The 19,201-nt window shown below is 52.2% G+C and overlaps 1 protein-coding gene across 10 annotated transcripts in view; it reads left to right on the top strand.

Moving 5' to 3' along the window:
* JADE2 (jade family PHD finger 2) overlaps positions 1-19,201 on the top strand; it is a 134,605-nt gene that overhangs the window by 101,550 nt on the left and 13,854 nt on the right. For all 10 annotated transcript variants that reach the window (XM_086703891.1, XM_086703866.1, XM_086703901.1 and 7 more), the window contains 6 exons: positions 4,300-4,457; positions 8,962-9,122; positions 9,792-10,003; positions 11,186-11,353; positions 12,773-12,889; positions 14,154-14,618. In XM_086703891.1, the coding sequence (XP_086560017.1) occupies positions 4,300-4,457; positions 8,962-9,122; positions 9,792-10,003; positions 11,186-11,353; positions 12,773-12,889; positions 14,154-14,618 (1,281 nt within the window). The remainder of the gene's footprint in view (positions 1-4,299; positions 4,458-8,961; positions 9,123-9,791; positions 10,004-11,185; positions 11,354-12,772; positions 12,890-14,153; positions 14,619-19,201) is intronic.

Below are 19,201 nucleotides of genomic sequence, written 5' to 3'. Positions count from 1 at the left end.
AGTAATTGAGCTTCTTTCAAGCATAACCTCTGGCTGTTTAGAACAAAAAGGATGTTTGGGTGATAGTGGGGTTGCCATATTTGTGGACAGGTTTTATATAAATGCACAGAGGCTCCTTTGGAAGGTACAGAGTACCAAGGTGCCCAGCTTATATGTAGCCTTGGGCAGTAACCCAAGAAAGTGGTGGTAGATTCGTGAAAGACTTTTGAGTCATTCAGCCTTTGTTGGCACCTTGCATGTGCTAGGCCCTATGTACACTATTGGGCCCCAGCCTGTGACCCAGCTGGACCTCACTGAACTCACCTCCTTCATGTGGGGGCTATGGAGTAGGAAACCAGGGGATTCCAATACAGGACCTGTGGGAGTTCACAGGAAGCCCAGAACCCAGCCTGGGATCCAGGAAGGTTTCCCAGAGCACATGTGGACCCGTCTGAGACCTCCAAGATGAAACAGGCCAGCCCCACTTTGGCAAGAGAGAAGAGCGTCCCAGCAGCGTCCTCCCATGTGCCAAGAGTGAAAAGTGCTCAGGAGACTGAAGTGTATTTGTGTGGCCACAGGGCCTGGTAGGCCCTACAGCTCAGCCTGAGGGAACAGTGGAAGGCCATTCAAGGGCTTGGAGTTTGCAAAGGCCACCATCTAATTTACATAGTCCAGCCTTTGGGGAAGCTATCTGATTTGGCTTCTGTGCAGGCAATGAGCAAGTGGCCAAAAGAGGCAGAGGGGCTGTGGGGGGAGTGTTGGGTGGCTCATGGCCTAGGATCCTGTGCCACTTGCAGCGTATAGGACCTTGTGTAGGTTATTTAACTAACTTTAGTTTCAGAATAGGGATGATGGTAGCATCTACCTCACAGAGTTAGTGTAAGGACTCAAATTAATTGAAGAACTGCCTTTAGACTGGTGCTGAATACCCAGTGCTCCTTAAGTGCTGGCTGCTACTATTAGGATAGTGCTCCCCTGCCTGAATTTCCATCAGTCCCCTGCCCAAAAGGACCACTGTGTCCAGTCTGCCACCTGCTACCTAAGTGACCTAGGATGAAACTTGGAACTGTCTTGGGGCTAGACTCTCTCTCTCTCTCTCTCTCTCCCCCCCCCATTTCTCTCTCCCTCCTGAATCTCTGATCCAGTTGAGCCTGGGATCCCTTCCTGCAGAGTTCTAGTGCCACTCCTGTTCCTACCTCAGGGCCACCTCTCCCCTGCTGGTGTGGCTTGGCATTCTGGCTTCCCAGACTCCAGCTTGGGTAGTGTGCTGGTCCTTGGGCTTTGAGCCCTGCTTGGGGATTTCAACTCTGCATATATCCGTGAGGTATCTCACCCTGTTAGTGCGTGTTCAAAAAGCTCTGCCAAGGGGCGCCTGAGTGGCTCAGTCAGTTATGCGTCCGACTTCAGCTCAGGTCACGATCTCGCGGTCTGTGAGTTCGAGCCCCGCGTCGGGCTCTGTGTTGACAGCTCAGAGCCTGGAGCCTGCTTCCGATTCTGTGTCTCCCTCTCTCTCTCTGCCCCTCCCCCGTTCGTGCTCTGTCTCTCTCTGTCTCAAAAATAAAAAACGTTAAAAAAAAAAAAAGCTCTCCCAAGGAGCCAGCTGGGGGTCTCAGACTCCTCAGATAATTCCCCAGAGTGGGCCATTCATTCATTCTTGCATTCATTCATTTCATCACTATTTACTGAACACCTGCTATGTGGCAGTCTTTATGCCAGGCACTGAGAACATAGCAGAACACAGGACTGCTTTGGCAGGGGAGATGGCAAGAAACAAACCACAGGAGCACACCAGTTAATTGTGGGGGTGTTAAGTGCTGGGACGAGAGGCAGGATGACAGGGTGGAACATGGCTCTGTGGGGCAGTTGGTGCTCCCTGAATCAAGGTGATCAGGGAAAGGAATCCTGAAAGAGATGATGCTTATACTATAGCGCAGGATGAGAGAACTGCAAAAGGTTTCAGGCTTACCCGTGCCTTTTTGGAGGGGCACTTAGTGACCGTAGTGAAGGGTTGATTTCTGGAGCAAGGTGATACGCCCTCCTGGGTGGGAGGCTCCCCATGGCATTGGAGTGACAGGGCTTCGACCTATACCACTTGGCTTACCTGGATCAGGAGAATTTGGAGGCAGTGATGAGCTGACTATGGGTTCCATTCACCCCACCAGGTCCTGTCCTGGGGCCCAGAGGGGAATAGCCCAGCTCCAGCCCTGCTGGGCTCGTAAGAGGCCTTAGCTGGGAAAGACCCATGCCAGCAAAGGGGGACTTGTGAAAGACAGACAACACAGAAGCACCTACTGCCTGAGTTTGTGTTCTTGTATCAGCTGCCTTACTGCTTGCTAATAAGATATGCAAATTATCAGGGCTGTGAAATCTTCCCCACATTTCATCTTCTGCTTAATTAGCATTTAATCATAATCTCATTTTAATTTTTTCACACTGGCACCCTAATTAAATGTTAGGGTGTTAGTCTTAACAATTAAATTATATTGGCAAATAGAGTCTTCAAGAAACTTGACCTTTTTCAAGCCAGGGCGCTCTCTAGCTAGATGCAAATGTTAATTAGATTTCTGGACGATGTTGCCTCAAGCCCCCTTGGTGCACCCATTTCAGTTGTTTTCTTGCTGTTGTGGCCCTAGATTCAAATGAGACACACACAGCCAAGTGATTTGGGCCCCTGGCAGGCAGAGGTTGCCACTGAACGGGTTGGTCATGAACCCCTGGAAGGCCAGTGATGCTGGTTTTTCTGGGGAGTGTTTGGTTTGGAATTTGGTCATAGGCCTAGAAAACTCATTGAAGTGGTTTCTCAACTTGTGATTCTGATTTGATAATCACTGGGAAAGTTGGTGCCTAAGCAAGTCACATAGTGTCTGGAGCTGCCACCAGGTCCTGCAATATCCCTTTGTGGGAGGCCACAGTGAGGTCAGGCAACTGGGCAAGAGAGGCATTTGCTGGTGTCAGCTGGGGCTGGGCTTGGAGACTGTTCCAGGGTGGAAGGCAGGGAGTTGGAGTTGGGGGGGTGGGCAACAGACAGAACATTGGGAAAAGCAGATTCCCCCTGAGTTACCTGTAGCCCAGAAGAAAACCAGAGCATGAGGGTGCAGACATTCATGGCCTGGTCCTGAGAAGTTTTGGATGGGCTTGACTAAGAAGGAATGCAACCTTCTCTTCTTCTTACTCTGTCACACACAGAGGATGGCACTTTGTTGCCCCGGCTGAGCAGGAGACACAGTGTCCTTGTTCTTGAGGGACGTTGGAGTCCCTGGCTCATGGGAAGCTATTCTCTGAGCTGCCCCTGGGGACTGGCCTCTCCCTCAGCTACTTATGTAAGATTCTGATATTTGCCTGGGGTTGGTGCCCTGTACTTCTTCACACCTCCATTTGAGCCTGTGGTTGCAGTACTAACATAACTTTAAGTTTTTATTTATTGATTTTGAGAGAGAGAGAGAGAGAGAGATTGAGGACATGAGCAGGGGAAGGGCAAAGAGAGAGAATCCCAAGCAGGTTCCATGCCATTAGTTCAGGGTCTTGTACTCAGTACCATGAGATCATGGTCAGACGCCTAACTGACTGAGCCACACAGGCGTGCCCCCACCCCCAGCTTTTTTAAGTTTTTATTTATTTATTTAAAAAAATTTTTTTTAATGTTTATTACTTTTGAGAGAGAGGGACAGAGCAGGGGAGGGCCAGAGAGAAAGGGAGACACAGAATCTCAAACAGGTTCCAGGCTCTAGCTGTCAGCACAGAGCCTGACACGGGGTTCGAATTCACAAATCATGAGATCATGACCAGAGCTGAAGTCGGCCGCTTAACTGAGGCACCCAGGCACCCCTTTATTTATTTATTTATTTATTTATTTATTTATTTATTTATTTATTTTGAGAGAGATTGAGGACATGAGCAATGGAGCGTAATTTTAAACCTTCAGTAGAAATTCCCCAAGCAGTCACTTAATGGCAGTATTGCATTCACAGAAGCCTTCCTGCCATCTGATTTTTCCCTTAGGTTTTTGGCCTTTCTCAGCAAGTTTTTCCTCTTCCCTGAGTTCCACTCCCATCCATCATTCAAACTCTGTTCTTTAACAGATCAGAACACAGGTGAATTCCGTTCAGCACATTTATTGAACATCTCTGTGCAGAGCCCTGTGCTGAGTTCAGGGAAGGTGTGTTAATGTAATTATTGCTTTTGTGTTGGCTTCTTACTTTGAAGTAAAGTGGGGGCAGTGCGGTGCGGACAGAAAGCCCACTGGAGTTGCATTTGCCTTTTCCTGCCCTGGCTGTGGAGCAGACCACCCTGAGGCACTCTTTCCATTCCTGCTCCTGACAGGTGTTCCGGACAGACTTGATCACAGCCATGAAGATTCCAGATTCCTGCCAGCTCAGCCCGGATGACTACTACATCCTGGCCGACCCATGGCGACAAGAATGGGAGAAGGGCGTGCAGGTGCCGGCTGGAGCAGAGGCCATTCCAGAGCCTGTGGTGAGGTAAGTTGGGCATTCCAGGCTGGGAGACCCTAGACAGGGGAGGCTGGGACAAGGGACCTTTGTAGCCTGTCTCTGTTCTTAGATTCTTTGGTCCCACAAACCATTGAAAATTTCCAGAAATACTGGCAGTTTGCCTTTGAGGCTGAGGGCCCAGACTTGGGTTCAGCTCTGGAGCCAGATGGCTTAGGTTCAAATTGCCACTCACATTCAGTCTGACATTGGGCCAGAAACATAACCTCCCTGGGCCTTGGTCTTCTTGTCTGTGAAATGGGAATGACGATGGTACATCTACCCCCTATGGTGGTTGAGATGACATAGGGAAACGACGCCTGGAAGACATTTGGCATGGGACCTGGCTCACGCAAGCACTCAGTAAAAACAGGCCATGAGTTGTCTTCACATCAGTCCCAACTGGGTCCCACAAGCAGGTCTTATCTGGGAAATCTCCAGGCTTTTAAATAGTCTTTAAGTCAGGAATAAGCCATGCTCTTGACTTGTTAACTCCTTTTTGAGAGTTCTAAGTGGGAGGGAGTTGAATGCTGACACACAGCAGATGCTCCGGAAGCAGTTGCTTCCGGAATCCCAGGAGGATTCCCTGCCAGGGCAAGGTAGGAGCTAGGTCAGGGTATATCCTCTCCAGGCTTTGTAGCCTTCAGGTCTTGTGGATCACAGAGACCCGTGGTGCCTCATGACTGTGGCCTTGCCTCCAGCAACAGAGGTCAGCCAAGTGATGCTTTCTGCATGCTACAAAATCCTCTAAGTCATGTCTCTGGGTAGAGGGACCTGATGTCCTGACCTCCCCAGCCCACCGGCACTCTTGGCCTTGGCAGCCCCATAGCTCTCACTTAGGCCCATTTTGACCAGGCCTGGGGCAAAGATTCCAGCCCTGACCTCCCTTGACATTGGCACTGTTGCTTTCCAGTAGCCACACCTATGAGTGCCCGCCTGGTGCCAGACCTGTGCTGGACATGGAATTACAGAGGCAGATAAGACTCTGAATGCTGCTTATGTGCTCTGTGAGGACCGGGGGCTGGGCAGAGCTCATCCTGTGGCTGCTGAGGGCTGAGTGCTGGGCCCTCTGACAGTCAGGGAAGCTCTAGTATTCTCTGGAAGGGAGAATATGTGGGATTTGGAGAGGAAATGTATTCTCCACATCCCCTCCCCAGGGCCAGAAATGTGGATTAAGCTCCTAGCCAGTTTGACACCTTTACATCTGCAGACTGTGCAGACTGAAGAACTACCACTAACCTATTTGAACTAGTTTTCTCCTCTGTAAAATGGACCCGATAACAGTAGCTGCCTAATGGTGTGGCAGGGATGAAATGAGAATACACACGGCAAGGGCCCAGGGCAGTAAAGGGGAGGGGCAGGCCACCAGCTGGGCCGAGAGGGGATTCCTGATTAGGCTTGGCCCAGCTGTCTGTCCTCCCTCCTCGATGTCAATGTCAGGTGGTTCCGGAAACATCCAATGGCCTGGGTAATTAATTGCAGATGCTTCCACACCAGTAGCTTGGCTTCTGTCTGCCTGCGTGGTGCTTTATCTGTTGACATCAAGAGGAGAGCACGTGTTCAGACTGCTCTGGCTTTTCTAGGTGCATTCCCTGCATATGCTCAGCTGCTCTAAGCTGACAGGAGCCAGGCACTCCCCTCCTGTCTGTGCTCTTTGGAGAGGATAGACTAGAGGTAGGGAGGGGCTGTTTCCTTTGCAAAGTCTTCCCTATCTCCCTCCAGCCCAGTCCCACCATCTTCCAGGGCACCTCCCATTGCAAGGCCCTTATCTGGAAGCCAGCACAGCAACCACCATGGTCAGAACTATTAACAGCAGTGCTTCCTGAGGATTCACTGTGCTGAGCCTGCTATGTTCATCTTCTCATTTAATTACCATATCAGCCCTATAAAGTACATCTTACTGTCCCCATTTGATAGATGAGGAAGTTGGGAAATTCTGGGGAATTCCCTGTATGACCGCCAGGGCCTAGTGGGCTGGGCCAGGAAGTCACAAGCCAAGGGAACAAGCACTGGGTTGCCCCTGTGAGGCCCAGAGAGAGGCTGTGCCCCCATCACGCTGTCATGCTGGCTTTCATTGCTATTTCCCCACTGCTACCCCAGCCCCCTCTGTCTCCCTTTTTGTCCATTCTTCCCTGGCCCTTTGGCAGGTCTGCCTACCTCATGGTCTGAAATTTATATGGGTAATGAGAACCTGTCTCAACCCCTGATCATGAATTGAGTGATGGCCTGTGCTGCTTCCTCATTGTATCCAGAAGATTCAACCTAGGGCAAAACCAGCCTCTGGTGTAGGTATAGGCTTTTGAAGTAGAGACCCTCCCCCAGATCCCAGCCCAGGCCATCTGCCTTCTTCAGCTGATCTGTGTCCTGCTAGCTAACAGTTGAGACTGAGACCTTGGCTTAGGGTCAGGTGATCCCCAGCTGGTAGAGATAGCTTCTTCCATAGCCAGAGCCAGAAGAGGTGTAACACTTGAGGATGAGATCCCCAGGAAACACAGGAAATGCCTTTTCTGGTGTGAGCCCCTTAACCCTAGATTCTCAGAGAAAGAAAGGAACTTTCTGACTGAGAACACAGGTGTCGGTAGTTACACCAGTAGGTAGTAGGGCACTCTAAGGTTATATCCAAAACTTCATTGAGCATACGCTGGGGACACAAAGTAGCATCAAGACAAAATTAGTCTATGTTTCTAAAAGAATGTATTAATTCCAGTAAGATCTTTGTGAGGAAAAGCAGGATTTTATAGGACTAAGAGTATCAGTATTACATCTATTTGGAATGACCTATTTTACAGGAGGGGCTGGATGGAGTCACCATTAGTCATTACCTGAGGCCTTCCTTAATCTGGGCCTCTCGTGTGGGAAAAGGTGGCACCAAGCACTTTCCCTTTCTCCTTACTCCCCCCAACCTTCTCTGAGCCTCCCTCCAGGTCTGGAGGCCATTTTCGCTTGTCTCCTTCATCCTTCCTGCCCCCTCTGGCTGACACCTGGGGCATGTCCTGGAGCCCAGGAGTCCTCCCCATAGCTCAGCCATGTCCCTGTGCCATCCTGCCCTCCCCTCTCGTGTCTGCGCTGAGTCACAACCCCTGGCAGCCCTGCCTTCGACCCCAGGAGGCTCCTCGGGCAAGTGAGGGCCTCTCAGCCCCTGGGAGGGCTGGCCAGATGGAAGCCAGGCTCCACAGCAATAACCATGGCAACCGGTGGAGGGTGGGAAGAGCTGGCATTTTGAACTGGCATCAGGAACTGAGGGGCAGCACACAGCTGAGCCAAGAGGGGGAACTATGCCCTCCCCAGATAAAAAGCCCTCCAGTTCCATCTCAGAAGGAGCAAAGTGATATCTAGAGGTCTTAAAATACACACTCACACACCTGTAGTGCTTACTGTGTGCCAGGCACTGTTGTAAGAGCTTTCCACATATTCATCCATTTAGTTCTTATCAACCATAGAAAGTAAGTACTGTTATTATTAGCTTATTTTTTTGGATGAGGTCACTGGTCACAGACAGGTTGGGCAGCTTGCCCAGATTACACAGTAAGTGGTAGATCAGGGGGCTCCTGGCTGGCTCAGTCGGTAGAGCATGCGACTCTTGATCTTAGGGTTGTGAGTTCTAGCCCCACGTTGGGGGTAGAGTTTACTTAAAAAACATATAGTGTATCAGGACTTTGGGTCCACATTTTGCAGCCAGGACCCTTCAAATGTAGCTGCCTCAGGGAGAGCCATGACCCAAGGGAGGGCTGCCCTGGAGTATGATTCTGGGACCCATCCTTACTTATATCCAGGGGAGGAGGCCTCCATCTCGCAGTGGGGGAGGGGACACCATGGTGAGAGACTGACTGCTCAGGTTATGTCATATTCGAGGGAATGATAAGGTGTGTGGGAGACACTGTCTTCTGGGAGTGTAGACCCTTTATGTGAAAAGGGCCACCGTGAGCTACAGCAGTGTACCCAGGTGAGGCTCCTTCTCACCCTAGAGGAGACCCGGCCTCACTTTCCCCTGTGGGGACATGGGGATATTCTTGGCCTGTCCCTAGTCTTAAGGGGTATGCTGAAGGACCTGAAGCCCCACTGGCTCTTTCCCCCTTGTCCCACAGTGGCTAGCACTGGGCATTGCCCAGTGAGAGCACATAGGCTGACTCCTATAGGCCCAGGCGGGGCAGATCTAGATTATGGAGCTTTAGCTAAGGCCCACATGCCTTCATGAGAGGACCAGTAGAGTGCTCTGGGCAGAATGGATGTTTATGGGATGTGCAGGACAATAGGTCAGCACCCACTCCCCACCCACACTCTGCCCTTTGGTCTGCTCTCCTGCTTACCCATAGTGCTTTGAGTCTCTGCAGGGTGGGCAGGCAAGAAGAGGTAGTATAAGGAAGTAGCATCAAAAAATCACACTTGTCCAGCAGCTCCTCATCTGGGCTGGTCGACTCACTGGAGGCTGCCAGACCCAGTAAGGCTGGCAGGCTGAGGATCCCTCCCCTCATAATACCCTCTCTTGATTTCCTAGGATTCTCCCGCCGCTGGAAGGCCCCCCTACCCAGGTGTCCCCTAGCAGCTCTGAACTTGGTGAGGGCTCCCAGCCTGATTGGCCTGGGGGCAGCCGCTATGACCTGGACGAGATTGATGCCTATTGGCTGGAGCTTATCAACTCCGAGCTCAAGGAGATGGGTAGGTGACCTGCCAGGCTAAGAGTGGGATTGGGGCAGGTCAGGCAGAGTTTTCTTCTGAATGCCACCCTCAGAAAGGTAGTGGGCACAACTGGGCTTTGGCACTGCATAGATAGGAGAAAGTCCCCGCCGTATTACTGATTGATTGGAGAAGTTATTTGGTGTGTCTGTGCCTCATTTTCTGTAGCTGTCAGGTGAGTGCACTAATAGCATGCAATTTCCAGAGTTCTTGAGAATATTGTTAGTAAGCCTGACTATTAGACAAAGAGTAAGTGAACACATTAATGAGTCTAGGATGATAAATGAGGCTGAGGACAGTTGATGTGGGCCACTAGTATCTCCTAGGAAGGTTGCCCCGAGCCCCCTGCCATACACACAATTCAAGCAGTGGATTCTGCATGCACACAGCTGTACCCCAGAGATACTTCTGTGTTATCTGCATGTACACGTGTATGTGGTCACAAGCAGGGTGTCTAAAGTCAGAACACCATAACCAGCCCCAGGGGTCTTTGAGATTGAATGGTCCAGCCCATTCTGTTTCCAGATATGGAGCTGAGGCCCACGACAGTGGGTGCATTTTCCCAAGTCGCACAGTAAGTGGGTGGAGACCCATCCACACGTCTGCCCTGATAGACCAGGCTCCTAACACCCTCCCCTGCTGTCCTCACAGAGAGGCCAGAGCTGGATGAGCTGACGCTAGAGCGTGTGCTGGAGGAGTTGGAAACCCAGTGCCACCAGAATATGGCACGGGCCATTGAGACACAGGAGGGGTTGGGCATTGAGTATGATGAGGACGTCGTCTGTGATGTGTGCCGTTCTCCCGAGGGCGAAGATGGCAACGAGATGGTCTTCTGTGACAAATGCAATGTCTGTGTGCACCAGGTGGGCATCCTCTCAATCGTTCTCCTCCATGCTGCTTGGCCAGGCTGCTGCCTAGAACTGGTCATTCTCGCTGTAGGAATGCAGTAGCACTGTGGGCGTAGGCCCCTGAGAAGGGCAAGGGAGGAGGAGGGAACGGAATGAGTGCCCCATGGCTCAGTTCTGTCAGCCAGACTGGAGTGAATGTCCACTGGGTTCTCTTTCCATCCATTTCCTGTGGGCCTCCATCAAATCCCCTCACTGAACATCCTACCCCCTGCCTCCGTGCCCCTCTTCCTCTGCTCCTCACCGTCCTGAACTTCTAAACAGGCAGCACCGTGCAGTGATGGAGAGCAAAGCCTGCAGCCAGGGTTCCTGATTTCAAATTGTGGCCCTGCCCTTTACAAACTATGTGACTTTGGGTAATTTCTTAATCTCTGTGGACCTCTATTTTCTCAGCTACAGATAAAAGTAATTTCTTGTGACGACTAAGATACTTCTAACGAGCTATTTGCTGAGAACAGTATAGTATGAGCTATAAGTATTTATCATTATTGATGTTATAAATCAGGAGTTGCCTGACATGCCCCCTCTTGATCTTGGGCCCCAAAGCTCCCAGGTGTGGGGTGTTTCTGGGCTTTGTTTATAGAAGACTTGACTGGAACCCAGTGGATCCACTCTAGCACACACACACGCACACACACATCTCCTTAGCCACCGGTTCTGAAATATTTCCTAGGGAGCTCAGAGGGGCTTCATCACTTGTCTGTGTACCCCCCATTCATTCTTATCCTTATACCCAGTAGCTCTTAGGTCCATAAGCCCTAGGCATGACCAGGAGGAGCCCCCTTCACAAATCTCTATGAAAAAAAGTAGAAAGCTCTGGGCCTTGTCCTCAGGCCTCATAACATACCCAAATGTATGTTCAACTTGCAGGAGTTCATAGACACTTCTGAAATCCATCACTCACTAGGAATCTCTGGCCAAAGTGACTTTCTTCCCAACAGAGGGCAGAGCTGAGCCCTTCCACAGAGGACTGGCATCTTTGCCTTAGAATCCTTCTGGAGGCCTCCTTACCAGAGCCTACTAGCAGTGTGGCCCTGTAGCTTCTAGCTCGGGCTGGGGCTGAGACCATATGCAGCTGAACCCTGACCAGACGCAGATGGCCATTGCATCTGACTTGTGACCACTCTGCTCTCTTCCCAGGCATGCTACGGGATCCTCAAGGTGCCCACGGGCAGCTGGCTGTGCCGGACATGTGCCCTGGGTGTCCAGCCAAAGTGCCTGCTCTGCCCCAAGCGAGGAGGAGCCTTGAAGCCCACCAGGAGCGGGACCAAGTGGGTGCACGTCAGCTGCGCTCTGTGGATTCCTGAGGTGGGCAGACATGGGGATGGGGCAGCCCTGGATAAGAGGGTCTGCTACCAGAACTCTGGTAGCAGAGCACTGGGAAAGAAGGCCACAGGTTTGCATAAAAAGGGATATCTCACGTGGCACCTGAGAAGAACTGGGGCAGCGACCCACAGAGAGCTTTGCCTGTGGACTTGGACAGAACTCAGGTGGTAGTTTCTATGGGTAAATGGGATTATGGACACTAGGGGATCCAGGTGGTAGGTCTGAGAGCTGGGCAGATGCCAGGCCACGGAGTAGAGGTGAAAGCATGTTGTGGGTCCTTCCAAATCCAGGCAGTGGTTCCAACCAGTGTCATACCCCCTGTTTAAAACAAAAATAAGCCAGCTGACCTAAAAGGAAATCAGGCAATCAGGCAGAGAGCTCATTAGAAGTGGATAGCTAACTGGCTGGGATGGAGGGGTCAGCCTGGGTCTGAGTCTGGGTAGAGGGGGACTGTGGGCAACAGGCTTTGCCCACTCTGAGTTAGAAGAAGCCCTGAGCTCCTGGAAGGTCATGGTCTTTTATTTGAAATATGAAATGCTGACATTCACCAGAGTTTCTGACCCAGCCCTGCTGTGTTCCCGGACTCAGAATAAAGCCCCACTCTGATGCTGCCTTTGCCTGGAAGCAAGCCAGGTGGCCCTGTCAGCAGATGCCCCTCCCCTTCGCGGGCTTCTAGTCTGAATGTTCTTGCAGGGACCCACATTGTGGGCTTCTGTGGTGATAGTGATTGTGTTGACAGTGGTATCTTTCTCCCAGATCAACATCTTGAAAGCTGGGACTACCTCTGAGTGTACCCTGGGCTGGGCACAGCGGAGACAGGCAGAACCAACAAGGATTTCTCCCCACCGTGGGGGCCCTTTGGTTTAGGACCTCTGGACAAGAGCCCTTCCTCTATCTTCAGACATGGGCAGTAGGGAGGCCAATGCACCCTCTGGGTCTAAGAGGTGGGCTGTGCCCAGAAGACTTAGGCATGGTTGTTGGTTTCTCCCCATAGGAGGGATAGGAAGAGCTAAATAAAGGCACATCCCTATTGGCCAGGAAAGCTCTGGAAGCCCCCAAGAAAAAATGCTGCTTTGGGGTATTTACTTGTTGCCCAGAAACATAAATTAAATATATACATGTTATAATAAGTAATCTTTGTGCACGCACACACACGTACACAGTTACACAGACTGCTGTGCACTCTCATACACAGTCACAGTTTAAGACTAGTCACAGGTGAGGAAACGCTAACACACTCAGTGGTCAGCCTGGGATAGTCATGAAGGTCTTGTGATTCAGGGGCTCTCCCATTGCCCTGTGCACACACTGCCTGGTTTCAGCAGACACCTCCCATTTGGGGGATCCCTAGAGGCAGGCTGGGGATGAGAGGTCTGATGCAGCTCCCTGTGTCCTGCCTAGGTCAGCATCGGGTGCCCTGAGAAGATGGAGCCCATCACCAAGATCTCACATATCCCAGCCAGTCGCTGGGCTCTGTCGTGCAGCCTTTGCAAGGAGTGCACAGGCACCTGCATCCAGGTACGTGGCCCGTTCACCTGCTGTCGCCCAGGAGGTCTCCTGCGTATACCATCTGCTTAGAGGGGTGCTTCTGGGACCCTCTGGAAAACACACAGCTGCCACCACCCCCACCCTACTCCCATAGTGCTATAGACAGAACCATTGATGGGCCATGGAGGCCTGGGACTGGAGCCAGACTCAGAACCTCACCTGAGAGGCATTCCTCCATCCCCAGTCCCTCTGGGCACGGGGTAGAGTGCAGAAGCAAAGGCTCACCACATCACTGCATTCCGAAGGATTCTGGCTTTCCCAAAGAGCGACTGTCTTTGGGGTTAATAAATACAATGACCTCACATCTGACATCAAACATGTGGGAGGGGTAGGAAACACTTTTCGTCCAGCTGAGCTAATAGGCTCTCCCCAAACAGGACAGGGCTGCACCAGTCTTTCCACAGCATTGGTTCCCACATTCTGGTGTGCGTCAGTAATACCTGGAGAGCTTGTTAAAACACGCATTTCTGGGCCTATCCCCAGAGGACCTGTTTCAGTAGATCAAGAATGGGCTGAGAATTTGCTTTTCCAGCAAGTTCCCAGGTGACCCGATGCTGCTGGTCTACAGACTGGAAAGTGGGGGTCATCCTTTGTCCTTCTTTCTCTAGCAACAGTTGTCATTGCAAACACTAGATGTGCCTCCACCCATTCGTAAGACTTTCAAAATGACTTGTGAGTGCGACATAAGTGGTCGTTAATAGTTGGGTGGGGTATTCCTGAAACATTTATCAGTTGATCACAGCCATCATCCGAGGCTGTGAGGGAGGAGCAGTCCCTGAGTCGGCCCTAGCTGCCTGGACAAGAGAAGGAAGGGGTCCCTGTCCAGCACCTCTTCCCAGAGGACAAAGGAGGGACATGATTCCCCATCTAAGATGATGTTGCAGAAAGGAGGCAGTGACCCACCACCAGCCTTTCTTTTGATGCCTCTTGTTCCAAAGTCATTTTGCCCACATAGTTATGCAGCTTAATCCCCAAAGGATTGTCAAATCACCTGACCATTTCCCCAGGATATATGGGGCTGAAACCCATTTCCTCTCAGGCTCCCCCAGAGTTCCCCCTTCCCACATACCACAGCTCCTTCCATACCCACAGGATGTTGGGGGTCCATGCCATTTTATATAGGGTCTCACCAGCATCCTGGGTTCTCAGTGGAACCCTGGAGAGTGGCCTACATCCTTCTTCCTTCCTACCAGGGCTCCCTTCATGCCTGACATTTCCCCTCCTCTCCCTCTAGTGCTCCATGCCTTCCTGTGTCACAGCATTTCACGTCACATGCGCCTTTGACCATGGCCTGGAAATGCGGACTATATTAGCGGACAATGACGAGGTCAAGTTCAAGTCATTCTGCCAGGAGCACAGTGACGGGGGCCCTCGGGGTGAGCCCACTTCTGATCCCGTGGAGCCCAGCTCAGCTGGTGAGGACCTGGAGAAGGTGACCCTACGCAAACAGCGGCTGCAGCAGCTAGAGGAAGACTTCTACGAGCTGGTGGAGCCCGCTGAGGTGGCTGAGCGGCTGGAGCTAGCTGAGGCGCTGGTTGACTTTATCTACCAGTACTGGAAACTGAAGAGGAAAGCCAACGCCAATCAGCCACTGCTGAGCCCCAAGACTGACGAGGTGGACAACCTGGCCCAGCAGGAGCAGGACGTCCTATACCGCCGCCTGAAGCTCTTCACACACCTGCGGCAGGACTTGGAGAGGGTGAGTCCCCCTGTCACTTTTCCACCTGCCGGCCTGTCTGGTGGGCATCCTAGGAGGTCTTTCCACCCCATGTACACCGCCCTACAGCAGCCATGGCTCTCCAACTCCAAATGGTGATGTCTGGCCAAGGGGCTGAGGGCTTCCAGTTCCCTGACAAGGTGGGGGTAACTTATACTATGCAGAACAGGGAAGCCTCTAGCCCTTGGATCTCTGAGCCCTTCTTGTCCCAACCCTTTTATGGGCCTGAATGGTAGGGGCCCTGCTGTGTTCCTGAGGCTCTAGGGCATCAGACCTGGGGCACAACCCAGGCTTCGAGCTTCTGTTGGTTTCTGTCCCCATTTGTAGCCTGTTCCCAACACATGAACTTCAGCTTGGAATCAGGCAGGGGAGAAACTGGGAATTGCAGCAAGTTTTATCAGCCCACTAGGCATGTTCTGGACCAGGGCAAGGAAAACAGGTATTAACGTGGGGCGTGGGGGCATATGGGTGGGCTGGAGACACAGTCAGCCTGTGTGGAATAGAAGGATGAAGCTGAGTGGGTAGACCAAAGTGTGTGTGGAAGCTGCAGGATGTTTTAAGCAGGGACTGTCCCTCTGGCTGCAACTTCCAGTCACTGGGTCTATGGTGGATGGGTTGGCTGAAACCACCCCCAGCTGTGTACTGAGGAGATCAGTGGTCTTGGCTTGGTCCAAGGTGGTAGTTCTGGGAGCAGAGTAAGATGAGGAGACACCATGGCTTTGGGGTGAGCTGCGGTGGTTAAGGGATAGTGAGAGTTGCTTTCTGCCTGGAGCATGGGAGCCCCCAAAAGGTTCCATTCCCTCCTACTACCCCAGAAGAAAAGATGAGGAGATTACACCTTCCACGGAGAATACGCTTGAACTTGACTTTACTTTCCCACTGTGTTTCCTCCAACGCATAAAGTACCACCACCAAGTTGGAGGCAATCTAAAGATGAAACCAGATATTCTCTGAACCCCAGGTGCTGTTTTAGGGACATTCAGTTCTGGGGTTCGAGAGCACATGGGATCATGTCATAGTGTCTTTCATGCATGAGCACAGACACACGTCTGTCCTTTCCCCAGTCTTTGTAAGGAAACAATCCTGAGTGAAAGCATTGATGGGGCTTTGTATGACCCAAGGCAGCTGTTTTTCTTATGTCCATCTCGTTGGCAAGTCTGTAAAATGGGTAGAACAACTTCACGAATGTTGTGCCGTGTTGAAGGGAACCTGAGGTGGAGCCTCTGAAACTGGACCTGGCTTCCCCAGTCTCCTTCAGCCGTATTCCTCTGCCCTGAGGCCTGGTCAGGGGGAAGTGACCCCGATGGCCTGAGAGGGAACCTTACCGCCTGGCAGCCAGCCTGCCACCAGATCAGAAGGGGGAGATGGAGAGTGGGGACACCAGATGTCCCTGGCTCCAGCCAGGGCAGAGAACAAGGCCATCTACATTGCAGCCCCTACTTCCTGGGCAGCCCAGCCTCCTGTGTCATGTGGCAGTGGCATCAGGTACATTCGGACATCGAGTACTTTCAGAGACCAAAGCTGCATCCAGAGTTGTCCTCAGGCCACCTCTGAGTCTGCAGGCTCCAGGCCTCCAGTGCAAACACCCTGCTTTTACTCCTGCTGTTCTCCAAAAGACCCCTCAAGTCTGACCTCCCTGGTCCTGCTGGTCAGCCCACTGGCTCCGCCTGGACAATGCACGGAGGCCAGGGGGCAGGGTTACTTATTTAATCATTATCTTGAAAGTAGAGGCAAAGTAGATTCTCCTGGCCCTAATGAGCAGGTGAAGAAACTAGGGCTCTCGAAAATGAATGACAGAAAGTCTTAGAGGAATGTGTGTTTTCTAGGGTTTGAGTTGCATTTGGGCTTGGATGGGGGATGGGGTTTGTCACCAGGAGAAATGTTGGCTTAACCTCCTATTCTGTACATTTCCTGAGCAAAAGCATCCCCCACCCTCTTGCCTTCATTGTCAGCTGGTACAAATGTGGCTAAGGGGCCAAGGTCAAGGGCTAGGATGCCAGCAACTTCCCAGGCAACCAGAGCTGCCATGCAGAGAGGCCTCTGGTAGGACTCTCCACAGTCAGGTGTGAACCAACCCACTCTTCCTCCAGGAAGAGGAGACAGGGCCGACTTTGAAGGGGTGCCGGCTAAGAGTGAGGCAAGGGCGTGTGCAGCCCTGGTAAGCTGTGGAGAGTCAGAGAGCCCTGTGCCAGCTTGATCCCCTCCAGGTCTAGCCTCAGGGCCTTTCAGAGCCACGTTGGTGGCTTGCTTGAGTGAACAGGGCTCAGAGCTCCGCCACAGGGGAGGCTTTCTGCAGAGACCCATGACTGTTGGTGGCCTGGTCGTGGTCCAGTGCCAACGGCCAAGAGTATCCAGCCTCTGACTGGGCACCAGGCCAGCTTGGGCTGGATTCATCAGGGAGGCAAAGTCGGGGTTGAGACTGATGCCTTGGGCAGTTGTGGGTTTGCATTCAGTTCCAGCATTTCCCGGCTCTGTGCCTTCTGAGTTTCAGTTTCCTTTCTGTAAAATGGGAATAAGGAGCCAGCTGACCTTGGAGTCACAGTGGTGATGGGAGCACAGTGACCTCTGCTGTTCATCGTGGTTATTGTTGCTGTTCTGGCTCTTAGAAGAGTGGGCTGCTTGCAGAGAGGGGCGTGGAGGACTGAAAGCGTGAGCCCAGTGCTAGGACCTGGGAATGAAACAGGGTATCTTCCCTGATCGACGTGTCCCCCCGAGGCCAGGCAAGAGGTTTGCTGAGACAGGCAGAAGGCAGGGCCACGCTGCTGCCACTAGCCTGAAGTCCCACTTTATGGTCAGCCTTTATGTGTTTTCCTTAAACTTCAGCCGCCAGCCTTGGCCCCAGCAGGCAGCTCAGGAAGGCATGGCCACTGCTGTCTCCCAGAGTTACTAACAGCTGACAAAAAAATTGCGGTGCCGATGAGCAGCCTGTCAAACGCCGACTGGTGTCCCCTAGCAACCGTGCTGGCAGTTCGGGCTGTGCAGGGCCTCCGTGCCTGTGGCTCTGGATCCAGTTACCAGGAGTTTACTCAAGAGCATGACCCGGCCTGGGAGGGTGGGGGCAGCTCTCAGACATCTGCCCCCCTCCCTGAGGAGGGACATGTGGGATCTTCTCAAGGCCCTATTTCTTCTACCAAGGAGAAGACCTTGCCCTCCCCATACTTGCCACCCACCTGCTTCCTTGTCAGGTTGGTCATACCCCATTTACTCTGTCCTCCGTGCCCAGATCATGTTCTTCTTGGCCTCCCACCAAAGCCTACCTTGTCCAAGGCAGCCTTGGCTTCCAGAACTCTGGCTCCTCAGCCCCCATAGCTCCCATATCTAGAATGTTTCCAACCCATTAGTGTCTGCATCTCACTGAAACCTAGTCGCCACCTCAAAGTGCTCCCTCGTCAGTAACCCTGTATCCTCAAATTCCCCTTCCTACTCAGCCTTCTGTTTCCCTGCTCAGCACCCCCTCCAGGCTTCCCACTCTTCACTGTCCCTGTTTTCTTCACCCCCACCCCATGTGGCATTATTAGCTCACTGCCTGTGCCCTTATCCCTGTGTGAAGGCCACATACCTGGCAGAGCCTTACCTGGTAGGAATCCTATAGTGGTGAGCAGATAAACCCCACCAAGGTTCCTGTCAGCCAGCCTTGTTCTGGGACATTCTAGACTCCCCAGCCTATCACCTGTCTGCACCCTGGCTCCACCTCCCTCAAGTCTCCCCCTTCTGGGCCCTCAGTGTTACCTCCTGTTCATCAGACCAGACCCCTCCAGCTTCTCACCTGGAAAGCCCTCCCTATCGATTTTCTGCCCTTTTTCCCCCATTCCCCCTTCCCCCAGCACACACGCTGCAGCAAGGGAGTCGGCCTTCCCTTCATGCCTGCTCAGTCTCCCAGATTTGAATCTATTTCACCTTCTGCCATCTCCAAAAGCACATCCTCCTTCCATGTGTCCTTCCAGGCATGGGACCCTCTGCCCTAACCCCCATCTGTCCCTCCCTGTCTTCCCTCACTGCTTCCCACTCCGGCCAGGCTCCTGCCACTACCATCTACTAGGGCCACCAACAGCTTCCCATCACCTACATCCAGTGGCCACTTCTCCATCCTCATCCTTCTCAGCAGTGGTTACCACAGTCAGACATGCCTTTGGTATTGAAATATGTTTTGTGTGGATGCTTTGACCAGAACCCCCCTTAATACCCTCCCGTTCTCTGCTCTCTCTGAGTGCTCCCTGTCCCCAGTGATCATCAGTTCACCACACTCCGTCTGACCTCTCAGCGGTCTGCTCCACAGCTCTGCTCCCCATCAGGAGGCTGATCCATCCCACACTCCTTTCTGAACTCCAGCCTCTCGTGCCCAACAGGCCCATAGGTCCAAGCCTGCCCCCCACAATCTCCCTAGTCTCCACAAATGCCCAACACTAGTCCAGTCTAGCTCAGGATAACTGGCTGGGAGCCCTCCCTGGCCTTCCAACCTCCTCACCCACATTCAGGCTCACTCTGTAAAACTTACTGATAACAAAACAATTTCCTCAAAATGTAAAGCCTGCTTTTATTACCAATCTGTAGTTTGGGGGGGACTT

Source organism: Puma concolor, chromosome A1 (assembly GCF_028749965.1).
Source record: "Puma concolor isolate L17-30 chromosome A1, mPumCon1.1.hap2, whole genome shotgun sequence".
Lineage (NCBI taxonomy): Eukaryota > Metazoa > Chordata > Mammalia > Carnivora > Felidae > Puma > Puma concolor.
The sequence above is the reverse complement of the archived record's forward strand: the minus strand, read 5'-3'. Positions and strand labels throughout refer to the sequence as shown.